The sequence below is a fragment of the Octopus sinensis genome, linkage group LG6 (genome assembly GCF_006345805.1).
Source record: "Octopus sinensis linkage group LG6, ASM634580v1, whole genome shotgun sequence".
NCBI lineage: Eukaryota > Metazoa > Mollusca > Cephalopoda > Octopoda > Octopodidae > Octopus > Octopus sinensis.
Window position 1 is genome coordinate 4,068,219 of NC_043002.1, and position 15,458 is coordinate 4,083,676.

Here is a 15,458-nt window from a genome sequence, read left to right on the forward strand (position 1 = left end):
TACAGTGAAGAATTCCGGGTAGAGGTAGGGGTCCACCAAGGCTCAGTACTCAGCCCCCTCCTATTTATCATAGTCCTCCAGGCAATAACGGAGGAATTCAAGACAGGATGCCCTTGGGAGCTCCTCTATGCTGATGACCTTGCTCTAATTGCTGAGTCGCTATCAGAACTGGAGGAGAAGTTTCAGGTGTGGAAACAAGGATTAGAATCGAAGGGCCTCAGAGTCAATCTAGCTAAAACCAAAGTCGTAATCAGTAGGAAGGTAGACAAATCACAAACACCTTCAGGTAGATGGCCCTGCTCGATCTGTAGAAAAGGTGTAGGTAGAAACTCTATAAGATGCACCAAGTGTAAGCTATGGACACATAAGAGATGCAGCAATGTCAAAGGAAGGCTAACTAGGAAGATGGTTTTTGTATGTGGCAGATGCTCAGGAACAATAAACACTGAAGATGCTCTGAGACCAACTTCCGTCACTTTCCAGGGAGAAAAACTAGAAATAGTTGATAGTTTCCGTTACCTAGGTGACCAAGTCAGCAGCGGGGGCGGGTGTGCTGAAAGTGTAACTGCTAGAGTAAGAATAGCTTGGGCAAAGTTCAGAGAGCTCTTACCTCTGCTGGTGACAAAAGGCCTCTCGCACAGAGTGAAAGGCAGACTGTATGATGCGTGTGTACGAACAGCCATGCTACATGGCAGTGAAACATGGGCCGTGACTGCTGAGGATATGCGTAAGCTCGCTAGAAATGAAGCCAGTATGCTCCGATGGATGTGTAATGCCGGTACTCACACTCGGCAGAGTGTAAGTACCTTGAGAGAAAAGCTGGACCTAAGAAGCATCAGTTGTGGTGTGCAAGAGAGACGTTTGCGCTGGTATGGTCATGTGGCGAGAATGGATGAAGATAGTTGTGTGAAAATGTGCCACACCCTAGCGGTTGAGGGAACCTGTGGAAGAGGCAGACCCAGGAAAACCTGGGACGAGGTGGTGAAGCACGACCTTCGAACTTTAGGTCTCACTGAGGAAATGACTAGAGACCGAGACCTCTGGAAGTGTGCTGTGCGCGAGAAGACCCGGCAGGACAAGTGAGTCCACAACCCGTGGCCTTCTACATGGGATGGAGCCAGCCTACGTATGCATACCTTCCCTTCTTGGGACACAAAACTCTACTTGTGAAGACGTGTTGAGGCAAGTGAGGATCAGAATCGAAATCAATCAATGGAAATTGCGGATGTGCTACCAGTGCCGGTGGCATGTCGAAACTCTGCTTGTGAAGACCCATTGAGGCAAGTGAGGATCAGAATCGAAATCGATCAATGGAAATTGCAGATGTGTTACCAGTGCCGGTAGCATGTAAGAGAACTTTCCGTTTCGCGACCGTTGCCAGCACCGCCCCGTTTCGTGTCCGTTGCCAGCCTCGCCTGGCCCTCGTGCCGGTGGCACATAAAAAGCACCATCCGTTCGTGGCCATTTGCCAGCTCTGTCTGGCACCAGTGCGGGTGGCACGTAAAAAGCACCCACTACACTCACGGAGTGGTTGGCGTTAGGAAGGGCATCCAGCCGTAGAAACACTGCCAGATTTGACTGGGCCTGATGAAGCCTTCTGGCTTCACAGACCCCAGTAGAACCGTCCAACCCATGCTAGCATGGAAAACGGACGCTAAATGATGATGATGATTACCTCCACCTTAGCGAAGGTGGAGGTATTGTTTCTTTCACTTAATTTTTGCGAGTGGTTGGGTTCATCTTTAGTATTATCATTTGTGAGAGCAGTGAAGTTTATTTCAGATATTCCCATTTTAAAAATCATCTCTGGCTAATCGTTGAGAGGACGTTGGCGTTGCCTTGGCAGAGGTTTGTGCTTTCTGAGTGCTCTTATTATTATTATTACTATTAGGACGGTAGCTGGCAGAATTGTTAGCATGCCGGGTGAAGTGCCACTAAGCATTATGCCTGTTTCCACGTTCTGAGTTAAGATTCCTCCAAAGTCTACTTTGCCTTTCATCCTTTTGGGGTTAATAAAATAGGTACCAGTTACGCACTGAGATAAATATCATTGACCTATCCTGCCCCCTAAATTGCTGGCCTTGTGCCAAAATTTGTTAAGGTGGCAAGCTGTCAGAATCATTAGCACACGATACAAAATGCTTAACAGTATTTTGTCTGTCTTAATGTTCTGAGTTCAGATTCTACTGAGGTTGACTTTGCCTCTCATCCTAAGGGTCTCACCTTTGGGGGGGGGGGGTGTCAATGACTTTGCCTCTCATCTGAGTTCAAATGCCTCAAGGTCCACTCTACCTTTCATCATTTCTAGGTCAACAAAATAAGTACCAGTTGAACACTGGGGTTGATGTAGTCAACTTAACCCCTTCCCCAAAAATTTCAGACCTTGTGCCAATAGTAGAAAGGATTATTATTATTATTATTAAATTTTGACATGATTCTTTACACAAAATAAAATTGTTATGAATGCCTTGAAGGCATTTTTTGTCTTGTCAAATTGGACCCTTGGAGTTAGGGAAGTATCTGAATTAATAATTCCAAATTAATGCAGTGGTTGGCAAAGCTGTAGTAGCAATATCTGTAGAGGAGGAGGCAGCAGCAGCAGCAGAAGCAGAAGAAGAAGAAGAATGGTATATATGTTTAAAAACAAACAGGTGTGTGACCTCCCATGGTCTAATCACCAGTTTTGAAAGTGAGAGAATGAAGCAAATCTTTGTGAGATCTTCTTAAACTTCTGACCCTACTTGTTCCTAACTATTACTACTACTACTAATGCTGCTGCTGTGTGTATAAAACTAAACACTCATCCAAATATTTGGTTCAACCAAAGGATTATAATAAATCAATTTGTCCTAAGGTATTCAGAAAACATTGTTTATAATTTATGAAGCAGCTTATTATCAGACAACATTCTTATATCGGCTGACAATAAATTCCATGGGGCAATAAACTCAAAAGTTTCATTAAATGACTGATTGCTGAAGAGCCCCGGAAAAGAACAATGGTTGAATGACACCTGATACTCAGACGTGTCAGTTTACATTTGAACTTCACGAAAAATCGCAATGTTTTACCTTGACTTTAAGTGATTTGACCATGGCCATGCTGGGGCACTGCCGTGAAGGGTCTAGTCAAACAAATCAACCACAGAACTAATCTTAAGTTTAGTATTTATTCTATCAACCTTTTTTTTCTTTTTTACCAAACTGCTAAGTCTCAGGGAACAAATACAAACACACACATACATATATATATATATATATATAATATATATATATATATATATATATATATATATGGTATATATATATATATATATATACCAGTACCGGTGGCATGTAAAAAGATCCATCCGAACGTGGCCGTTGCCAGCATCGCCTCGACTGGCTTCTATGCTGGTGGTACATAAAAAGCACCAACCGATCGTAGCTGTTGCCAGCCTCCCCTGGCACCTGTGCCGGTGGCATGTAAAAACCACCCACTACACTCACAGAGTGGTTGGTGTTAGGAAGGGCATCCAGCTGTAGAAACACTGCCAGATCAGACTGGAACCTGGTGCAGCCTCCTGGTTTCCCAGACCCCAGTCGAACCATCCAACCCATGCTAACATGGAAAACAGATGTTAAACGATGATGATGATGATACATATATATATATATAAAAGGGCAAGGTTGTTTATAGAAGACTAACAGTTGCCCATGCATACCGGCCTCCCCTGTCCATGCTACCGATGTTCTCCAAGGGAAAGGCAAAGGGGCCGATACAGCTTGGAACCAGTGACATTGTGACTTAACAGCTGAGTGAACTGGAGCAACATGAAATAAAGTGTCTTGCTCAAGGACACAACACACAACCCAGTCTGGGAATTGAACTCACTACCTCATGATTGTGAGCCTGACGCTCTAACCACTGAGCTTTCACACATATACATACATACATGCACACACACACACATACATATATAAACACACACACACATATATATAACATATTTCCACATGTTCTCTGCCTACCCAAAACACTCCCAAAGCATTACCCAGATGGGGGCCAAAGGTGCCCGGCAGTTGGAATGAACCTGAAACCACATGGTTGCAAAGCCCCTTAAGCACCCAGTCTTCCTCAGCTACAAACAGTGATGTTGTCATTTCCTGTCAACAAACCATCCCCTGGCCTCGCATGTTTGAAGCTGTGCGGAATAAGAGATCCTCTCCTTGAAAACAGATCTGGATTAACAACAGGAAGACAACCAGCAGCAAAATAATGCCTCAATAATACATTAAGAACAACTGAAAAAGGATGAGACCCACCCACTTGTATGAGCTGGACAAAACAGATGTTACACTTGATTTGAGGATGAATAAGGTCAACAGGTCTCTCTCTGACCCACTATCATCATCATCGTTTAACGTCCGCTTTCCATGCTGGCATGGGTTGGACCCAATCGTGCTCCTCCCCCAACTTCATTACTTTCTTATCTACCACTCTCCACTTTTTCCTATTCTCTGTGCCATGCCACTTGTACAACAGGAGATGGCACTGCATCTCTCCACATTCAATCTCCCCATCATCGTCTTTTATCAGTCAACCTCTCTTCCATCACGATGCCTGTGTAATGAGGGATGACAATGAATGTGTCCATATTCAATACCCCTTACCATTACACACCCCTACTAAGACCCTCCTTTGTCTCTACCCCCCTCTCTAATGTCCTTTTTATTGACATCCACCAACCTCTCTTGCCATCCATCACTCACACACTCTTACCATTACTTACCATTATTACCAAACTTCAATCATTTATTCCCTCTCTTGCACATTACCCCTTCCACCATCAATCATTGTTGACATACATCATTTCCACCAGCTGCCACACTATTCCCTCTTCCCCCCACCACCACCCTTCCCCCCATCTTATATCCTTCTTCTGGAAAACAGCTACTCATGCTGTTTTTCCATCCAATCTCCTTACCAATCAACCAATCTATTACAGTTTATCCAAGGTTGACTTTACCTTTCATCCTTTTCGGAGTCGAAAAATAAGTACCAGTTACACACATGGGTCAATGTAATCGACTTAATCCTTTTGTCTGTCCTTGTTTGTCCCCTCTATGCTTAGGCCCCCTGTAGGATATAAAGGAATAAAATACATAACTGTTTCTCACTGTCACTCTCTCCTTACTCTCTCCTACAACACTCTTATTTGAGGTTAGCTGCTCTTCCGGTCTCCGATCCTTACCTTTCTCTCAAGTAAGCAATTTCTTTATTCAACAAGTCTTTGAAAATGCAAAGTGAGAGTCCCTCCTCCCCCCTACACACACATACATATGCTAAGAAGGTTTGTACTTCCCACTGTCCAAACTGAACATAGCATCATATATAGCAAGTACATACATTGCTGGCTCTGACTGACACTTCCTAAAACAACATAAATATGAATTATTGAACAGAAACAATTCAAAAGTTAGCTACGCTGCATAAACACTCCCATAAAGACAAGTTTTGCTTACTTCACACACACACACACACATACAAACAAACTGAACCATATGTATTAACCCCTTTGTTACCATATTTATCTTGATATACACTGACTTTGTTTCAAGTAATTCCAAGAACAATGAAGAATTTAGTAAAATTATTATTATTAAGCTGGCAGAAATGTTAGCACGTTGGGCAAAATACGCTCAGCAGTATTTCGTCTGCTGCTACGTTCTGAGTTCAAATTCTGCCGAGGTCGACTTTGCCTTTCATCCTTTCAGAGTTGATGAAATAACTAGCACTTGAACACTGGGGTTGATATAATTGACTTAATCCCTTTGTTTGTCCTTGTTTGTCCCTTCTGTGTTTAGCCCCTTGTGGGTAGTAAAGAAATAGGTATTTGGAATATAAATTAACATGAAATTTTAATGGTAGGTTTTAATTTAAAACACTTCAAAACAGAAAGTTTGTATCTCAGAACTAGGGGCAGTTTCAGGTGGGTTGGTATCAAAAGGGTTAATATAGAATATTAAAAACAAACCTTGACAACAAAACCTACACATATACATGCAAACACACTTAAAGATTTTAAAAAATCTCTTCTCATTTATCATTGATACATTCATCACTGATTCAACATAACACAGTATACTCAACTGTGACCCATGGTATGTTTACCACAAACTGATCTCACCCATCCACCACAGCATTGTTGGTGCCATGTTAAAAGCAATGGTGCTGTGCCACATAAAAAGTGCCTGGTACACTCTGTGGAGTGGTTGGTGCCATAGAAACCATACCAGAACAGACAAAGAAGCCTGGTGTGGCTCCTGGCCTTGCCCACTCCAAGCAAACCATTCAACCATGCCAGCATGGAAAATAGACATTAAATGATGATGATGATGATGATGATGATCTGTGGTAACAAGGACCGGTAGGCAGTCAAAGGTTCTGCTTGTTATATTTTTCAGTTACTCTTTTACTTGTTTCAGTCATTTGACTGTGGCCATGCTGGAGCACCGCCTTTAGTCGAGCAAATCGACCCCAAGACTTATTCTTTGTAAGCCTAGTACTTATTCTATCAGTCTCTTTTGCTGAACTGCTAAGTTATGGGGACATAAACACACCAGCATCCATTGTCAAGCAATGTTGGGGGGAGACACACAAACACACATACATATATACGACAGGCTTCCTTCAGTTTCCATCTATCAAATCCACTCACAAGGCTTTGGTTGGTCCGAGGCTATAGTAGAAGACACTTGCCCAAGGTGCCACGCAGTGGGAATGAACCCGGAACCATGTGGTTGGTAAGCAAGCTATTTACCACACAGCTGCTCCTTTTTATTATTATTATTTACTGATCATATGTTATTAAACTATACCCTAAATATTTTTCCAAACATTAAGTTAGGGGAACAATTTGGGGTCTCAGAACAGAACCTAGTTTTCCTATATGTTCTATTATTCATTTCACATGATGTACCTTTGGAAGCGAACACCCATCATAAATGGAGACAGATGTAATTCTTAAACATGATCTACAATATTACACACTCCTAAACTTATTCATTAATATGTACCTTAATTGGTTTTATAGTTAAATTCATCAGGCCTACATCAAAATACATGCACAAACAAATCTTCAACTTCCTCAAACTTAACAAAACTGAAACTCACACTTATAGAATCATTATAAAATAACATCAATATCTAACCAACAGCAAAACAGACTTCACCAAAAAAAGCTTACAGTCAGCCACGATTACATTGATAAATAAATTCAGTAAATATGTTATCCAATAAAAATAGAGCAACAAAAAACATCCAAACATGCCTTCCTCATCAACAAATACAAGGAAAGCAATATCATCATCATCATGAATCAACATCCACTTTCCATGCTAGCATGGGTTGGATGATTTGACTGAGGGCTGGCGAAGCAGATGGCTGCACCAGGCTTGACCCGGCAGAGTTTCTACAGCTGGATGCCCTTCCTAACGCCAACCACTCCAAGGGCCAGTCAGGTGGTACTGGCAATGGCCACACTCAAATGGTGTTTTTTTTACGTGCCAGTAAAGCGACACTGGTAACGATCACATTCGAATGGTGCTCTTAGCGCTCCACTAGCATGGATGCCAACCATTGAATTTGATTTCGATTTTTATGTATTTGTTCCCATATTCCTTATATACTTTCATGCAACTGGTTTCTCCTTGTTATAATGTAAATAAACACACACTGTCTCTAAGCTGATTTTTCTCTAACTCTTTAGCATTTAGACCAGCCATATCCAGCCAAAATACTCTACCTGTTTCATATTCAATCAGCCAGTTGTGGCCTCTCACACTTACCCTACAATGTCATTTGCAAAATAAACAATCACATTATAGCAATCTTGAAGCTATGAGATAATGTTTGATAAATTCAAAACAATGTGAATATACAAGCATTACATTTGAGAGAGTACGGAGAAGCCACCACGAGAGTTAGTAGTGCTTCACTGTTAAAAAAGCCAGTCTCTAGTCAATAGAGGAGATGAGATATTATACACACACAAACGCACACATTTATGTATACAAATATACACACACACACATATATCCAGTTGTGCAGCTGCGTGGATTCCCTTGACTCTCTGCTGCTCTCCAATTCTATTATTTGAACTGGGAACTTGAGTCATAATGAATCTTTCATTAGCCGATTACACAACCATGGATGTGTTGCTGTTTCTCTCTTGAGAGAGCTTATTGATCCTAACCAGTGACCTTCCAGGGCTCCTCTGTTGGCCCTTCACAACTGCCATGCTGCAGTCCCATCACTTAGCTGTATCTCTAGCAGGGTGGCTGAACAGGTGCTATGCCTTGTGCAGGTATGGCTGTATGATTAACAAACTTGCTTCCCAACCATACGGTCTTGGGAGAGTATCTCTTACTATAACCTTGTGAATGGATTTAGTAGACAGAAACTGAAAGAAGCCTGTCGGGTGTGTATATATCTATATAAAGTCATCATTATTTTAAAACTTCTTTCTCCATGCTTCCACAGGTCAGACAAGACTGTGTTGGAGCAGAGTTTTCTCCAGCCAGACAGCCGTCATCTGTTTCCAAACAAAATAACAATTCTGCAACAGGAACCTGGTACAACTCTCTGCTTAACGGTTCCAGTCAAGCTATCTAACCCAGTTTGGAAAGTGGACGTTAAATGACGATGATGATGACTGATCAAATAATGATGCAGACCAGACACAGTGATGTAGAGAACTGGTAACAAACAACACCATTTGAATGGGCCTTTTTGTTTACAGAGTGCAGCATATCCAAGACACGTTGAGAAACCCAAACGTGCTTTTGTGGTTGACTGTAAGCAAGCAATACCCTGAGTGTGAACAGTAATGCAATTGTTTACAATGTGCGAACACACATGAAGACAGGGGAAATATGAATTCACTTAAACAAACACATACCTGTGCCGGTGGCACGTAAAAAGCACCCACTACACTCACAGAGTGGTTGGCGTTAGGAAGGGCATCCAACTGTAGAAACACTGCCAGATCAGACTGGAGCCTGGTACAGCCTTCTGGCTTCCCAGACCCCAGTTGAACCGTCCAACCCATGCTAACATGGAAAACAGATGTTAAACGATGATGATGATGATACATGACATGACAGGCTTCTTTCAGTTTACCAATTTCATTCACAAAGGTTTGGTCAGCCTAGGGCTAAAGTAGAAGACATTAACCCAAGGTGCCACACAGTAGTAGGACCGAGTCTGAAACCAAACTACTCAACCACAGAACCATGTATAAATGTATTTATGTATGCGCACGCATGTGTGTGTGTGTGTGTCTAAACCAATTATATACTGTATATTTAACTGTAAAAATAAAAATAGAATAAAAAATATGGAGATGTGCCAATCTCTGTATTCATACTAGTGAAAATATTCATAATCCAGTGAAGCGAAACCAGGATTACCCACTGGATGAATTACAGCGGGACTGTTCGCTCCAAGTAATCGTAGGTAGTTAGCCTGAACCAAGATTATAACTGAGTGCTTGTGCAATACCCACTTGGTTAATTTATCCTTATATATTCATCCTAGGGTGACCTGCTGTGCTTGAGGAAACCTATTGAGTCAAGTACATCAACATCAAAATAAATATCAAGTGGAAATTGTAGTTGTGATACCTGAGCTGGTGGCACATAAAAAGCACCAGCCAATCGTGGCTGCTGCCAGCCTCCCCTGGCACCTGTGCAGGTGGCACGTAAAAAGCACCCACTACACTCACTGAGTGGTTGGCGTTAGGAAGGGCATCCAGCCGTAGAAACACTGCCAGATCAGACTTGAGCCTGGTGCAGCCTCCATGGCTTCCCAGACCCCGGTCGAACCGTCCGACCCGTGCTAGCATGGAGAACGGACGTTAAACGATGATGATGATGATATTCATGAACTTGTATTTACTTTGCAGTAGTCATCTGTCTTTCCATGTTCAATGTTTTCCTTTGATTGAGTGTGTGTGTGTGTGTTTGTTTATATCTTGCTCACACAAACGAAAGTTGCAAGGGACAAATGCTGTTGTTGTTGTCGTTAGTTCTCTTATCAACAAATTATCTACTTGCTTTAAGCTTTAGAAAAACAAGTAAGGTTTAGCAACTGGAAGGGCATCCAACTGTAAAACAATGCCTCAATAACATATTCAGGCATGCATGGAAGGACAGAAGTGAAAACAAATGAACTAATATATATATATATATATATTTCTGTATGTTTCATGTACGTATGTATATATATATACATATATCGCCTTACCTGCACCAGTGGCATGTGTAAAAGACTCAAGCAAGGTCATTGCCAGTGCCGCCTGACTGGCCCCGTGCAGGTGGCACGTAAAAGCACTCACTACACTCTCGGAGTGGTTGGCGTTAGGAAGGCAACCAGCCATAGAAACTCTGCCAGATCAAGATTGAAGCCTGGTGCAGCCATCTGGTTTGCCAGCCCTCAGTCATGCCTCCAACCCATGCTAGCATGGAAAGCGGATGTTAAACGATGATGACAGTCCATAGACGGGAATCAGATATTCTCCATATAGAATACACTTAATAGTGCTCAAGAGATTTACACTTGAGCAAGTAAAGTAAATTTAGGGACAAGTAAGTTAGACAGGTCAATATATAAAGTATATGAAATGCATGAAATATAGAAAATGTATATACGTTCATATACAAAAAGGGTCCAACTTACATAGAATAGAAATGATATCAAGAATTAAAGGGGTTACCTTCTTTGTAAATAAACATATAAACACTTTTTGTACTTCGTGTATTTAATATAGTTTAAATATACTGACCTGTCTAATCTCTACATTTACTTATCATCATCATCATCGTTTAACGTCCGTTTTCCATGCTAGCATGGGTTGGACGGTTCAACCGGGGTCTGGGAAGCCATGTAGGCTGCACCAGGCTCCAGTCTGATCTGGCAGTGTTTCTACAGCTGGATGCCCTTCTTAATGTCAACCACTCCACGAGTGTAGTGGGTGCTTTTTACGTGCCACCGGCACGGAAGCCAGTAAAGGTGGCGCTGGCATCGACCACGTATGGATGGTGCTTTTTACGTTCCACTGGCACAGGTGCCATAAACCAAATATTTACACAGTGACAAGTCTTCAAGAAATTGTTTGGACCTTGAAAAGGCATATGACAATATGACTACATACCATAGAACATGCCATAGAGAGAGTTTTCCAAGAATTTAGTACTGAAAGCAGCTTTTTGCTCCTTTGAAGTCCTTCTATGAATGCGCTAGTGTTTGTGTTTGGAGAAACGGTGTTAAGTCAAAACTTTTTAATCAGGTTGTTGGACTCTTGCCAGGAGTGCATATTGTCATCTCTTGTTTTCAAAATTTATAGAAATTGGATGCATGTGAGCAGTATGGGTGAAAACGCTTTCAAAAACAGCAGATGTATCATCAGTCATCTGGTATCAGCAAATGATATGGAATTACTGAGCAGTTTGGAAGGTGATCTCCAGCATACAACTAAATAAGTTCAACATCATTGTACCTCGAGGTAGGGGAGAAAATTAGTGTTGTAAAGACAGAGACAGTGGCCTTCTCAAGATTGCCTGCATGGTGCACTTTGCACCTCGGTGAAGTGCAGTGAAGAAGGTGGGGAAAAGTTCAAGTATCATTTTTATGAATGGAAGGCAGATGACTGAATTAGTTGCAATGATACAATAAAGCTCTAGCCTCAGCACTTGGTCGTAAGGAGATGAAAAAACCAGGCTCACTATCTTCAGTTTGGCTTTCATGCCTGCCCTTAAATCTTAAATCTTGGGTAGTGACAGAGAGAATCCAATTGCAAATACAAGCGACGAAAATAAATATCCTCTGAGAGGTCACTGGAGGAATGTTATTCAGTAAGGTACATAGGTTAGAGATAAAGGAATCACTCCAGGTTGAACTGCTAGTTCTTCGTATTGAGGGGTCACAGCTCCAGTACTACACGTATGTGGTGTGAATGTGCGAGGGAAGAATCTCATCAGAGATTTTATGGGCTTGCCCGACTGGCTACACATCTAGAAGACGAGTGAGATGGATTGGATTGGCGATCCAACTGGATCATTTGCTGACAGCTGCTTCTAATAGGATTCTCTGGAAGACGTCTGGCGACTCTGCCCCTGTGTCCCCAACAGGAATATGCAGACAATGAAGCTGGAGAGATATGTGTGTGTGTGTGTGTGTGTGTGTGTTTTCCAAATTATTATAGACTAAAACTTATTTCTCTATATTTCCCTTTTTGCCCTCAAGCACTGAATCTTAATTAAAACTGTCGTTTGTGTTATTCTGCTCGATATTTTATTGTAAGTGTGTCGATAGATAAATATGTATATATGTAGATAGATATGTGTAGATAGATAGATAGATAGATAGATAAGAGAGTGGAAAAGATAAAGAGATAGATTGAGAGATTGATTTATTGATACTCCTTCATTGGATATTAACCTGGTGGAGAAGTTAAAAATAATACAATTAGGTCATTATTTCAATTACAGATCGTGCATTTTAACTAAATGCTCTTACTGAAAAATCAACACAGCCGGCAGCACACAAACACGCAAATGTGTGTCCGACTGCGCTGTTACTATGAAATTGTTCTGACGGTAAGAGGAGACGAAATTATTATCAGCAACAGATTATCTTTGATGGTCAATTTGGACGGACACTGGATTCGTTTTAGTATTTAGGTTATAAATATTAATGAGATAACACCCACCCCAAAATAACAAACAGTGTAGGACGTAGAAGCAGTGTGCACTCCCATATACGCACATATATTGACACACATCACATTATATATATGTATATATATGATTGTAGTGTGTGTGATCGCAGATATGTGTATTCATATCTGCAATTATATACTCCGTTGTGGTGCACAAGTATTATTCTAGCTCCTTATCCGCTAATCAGGCAATATTTTAAACCCGGTTTAAAATAATGAATTGTGAACTGATATCCGGGTAGAAAATACACGAGAAAGAATTACACAGATGATTGAGTCGACACCCCCCGCCAATGGGATTAAAAAGCAAAGTCATGTAAACTCAGAAAGTAGACAGATATATATATATATGTTTAAAGATCTATAATAAATAAATAAACTATTAATGTAATGGTTTATTTATTTTTTGAGATACAACTTCAATTATTACAGATCTTTAAATATATATATCTGTCTACTTTCTGAGTTTACATGACTTTGCTTTTTAATCTTCGATTGATACTGTATTATATATAAAATCGAGTGGGAAATACATTCTTGATATGATTCAGTAAAAAGGAGGGGGTAAAAAAATAACAACATAGAAGCCGGTATGGCATGGATGGACGTACCTTTTGGTTGGGTGATGTGAACCAGACTTCACAGAACTTCAACGTCAATACATAGTCTCCGTCTTCTTTGATAGGAATTTCATAGCCGAAAGTTGATGTGTGATATCTCTCAGTTTGGTATAGAATCTGGTCTTGGGGAACGATCCTTTGTATCATCAGGTTTTTTCCATAATCAGACGCTATTCCAGTCTTGAGGTAGTCGGCTTGGTATCGAATCCCGTGGATGTCGGTGTGGACTCCACCGCCACAGTTCACTGCCCACGTGATTTCGCCTAAGCCCTCGACACAACCAGGGAAGCACAACAAACATATAAGACATAGGATGGTAAAAACTGACGAACTTGTCGGACTGCAGAATCGGTGTAGCATCTTGGTCAGATTGAAGCCAACATTTTCGACCGCACTAGCTGTTTTCCTGACACCCACACGATTCGTTCGAACACCCGATCTGCAAACCCGTGGGCCCGGCCAGGAAGGTGAGGTCAACGGCGACACATATGGTTTGCCTGTTCTCATGTGTTGGCGTCTGGCAGCAGATGTTATTATTGTAGTACCAGCAGTATCTATGGTAGATACAGCCGCAGAATCCGCTGATGTCATGTTAATAATATCACTACTGTAGTCTGTATCGTTGCTAACCACACTCTTCGCAATTGGTGTCGATGAATCGGGCCTGGAGTCGCGGCCACTGCTAGACGTCCTCCTCGATTTCGATGCGATGAACATGTTGGTGCAGGCTTCACTTCGTAACGTCATCTATCTCTTCAGGTCGATCTATATCACTGTTATGTATACATATACGCGTGTGTAGATACAAACATATATATATATATATATATACAGCAATATATATATATATATATATATATATATGTTTGTGTCTATAAAAGTCTAACAAGCAATGCGTATGTGAAGTGTGTGAATGAGAAATATCGAGGTTCCAATCGCTAGATTTCTTCTCTGCCTTCAGTCGGTGCTGTTAACAGATGAATCTGACATCCACATGCACTCACCAGACACACGAGGCTCGGCGAAGCCAAGACACAAACAGGTTTACAACACTTCCACTTTACCTATGGAGCTTCTGAAGCAGATAAAACAAAAATCCTCCCCCTCCCTCTCTGCCTTTGCCCCCTTTCTATCTCTTTTCTCTCTCTCTCTCTCTCCTTCTCGCCGTCATCGACCTCCTCCTCCTCTCGCTCCCCTTTCTCTATCTGCCTCTCTCTCTCTCTCTCTCTCTCCAACCCTTCCTCCCTCTCTCTCTCTCTCTCTCAGTGCCGCTCTTACTCTCTCCCCTTTCTCTATCTCTGCCTCTCTCTCTCTCTCTCTCTCTCAGTGCCGCTCTTACTCTCTCCCCTTCCCGGAAATGACGAGGCGAAGGAAAGGCAGGTAGTGCTAGACCGGCCGGGTTTCGATGATCGTAAAGACAGATACATATAAATGATATATGTATGCTCATTAATTAACGCACGCTAAGATCACAATCAAAACGTTCATGAAACTAAAATAAAAGGAAAAAAATTACAATCATATTAATGAAGGAACCGACCTTCAAAATCCGACGAAAAGAGATATCGTTCAAGTCGAAAGTCACACAGTTCATTATCACAAGCAATCTTGCGTTCGTTTACCCAAAAACGACCCTTTTTACATTTTGTTGGTGCAAGATTTATTTTAGAGACAAAAGTATTTAAAATATTGGGAGACGGAATTGGACAAATTTGGGCTTTAGGGGAGGTAACTCCCAGTTTTGTACCGGTGTCAGGGGAAAGGGAGTCTACTTATTAAAATTAGCTTGGGAAGATTTTTATTTTTGTTATTAATATAAAGAAATTCGTATTATCTCTTGTCCCTTTACGTTCTGAGTTCAAACCCCACCAGAGTTGATTTTGCTTTTTATCTTCCTGGAGTCAATAAAGCAAGTAGCAGTCAAGTATTGATTCGATCTAATCGCCCGTTCCATCTCTATTATTAACTCTGTGGTAGGACGACAGTGTTCTAAAAACAGTGCAGATCTACATTAAATTACGACATTTACTTTCCTCTTTACATTCTGAATTCAAATTCTGTCTGTATTGACTTTCGCT

The 15,458-nt window shown here is 41.4% G+C and overlaps 1 protein-coding gene across 1 annotated transcript in view; it reads right to left on the minus strand.

Annotated features, from left to right (window-relative positions):
* The window catches only part of LOC115213090 (malectin-B), a 109,435-nt gene extending 94,894 nt beyond the window's left edge, over positions 1-14,541 (minus strand). Inside the window, exon 1 of the mRNA XM_029782011.2 lies at positions 13,372-14,541. Coding sequence (XP_029637871.1) covers positions 13,372-14,127 — 756 coding nt within the window. The 5' untranslated portion in view covers positions 14,128-14,541. The remainder of the gene's footprint in view (positions 1-13,371) is intronic.
* Between the last annotated feature and the right edge of the window lie 917 nt (positions 14,542-15,458).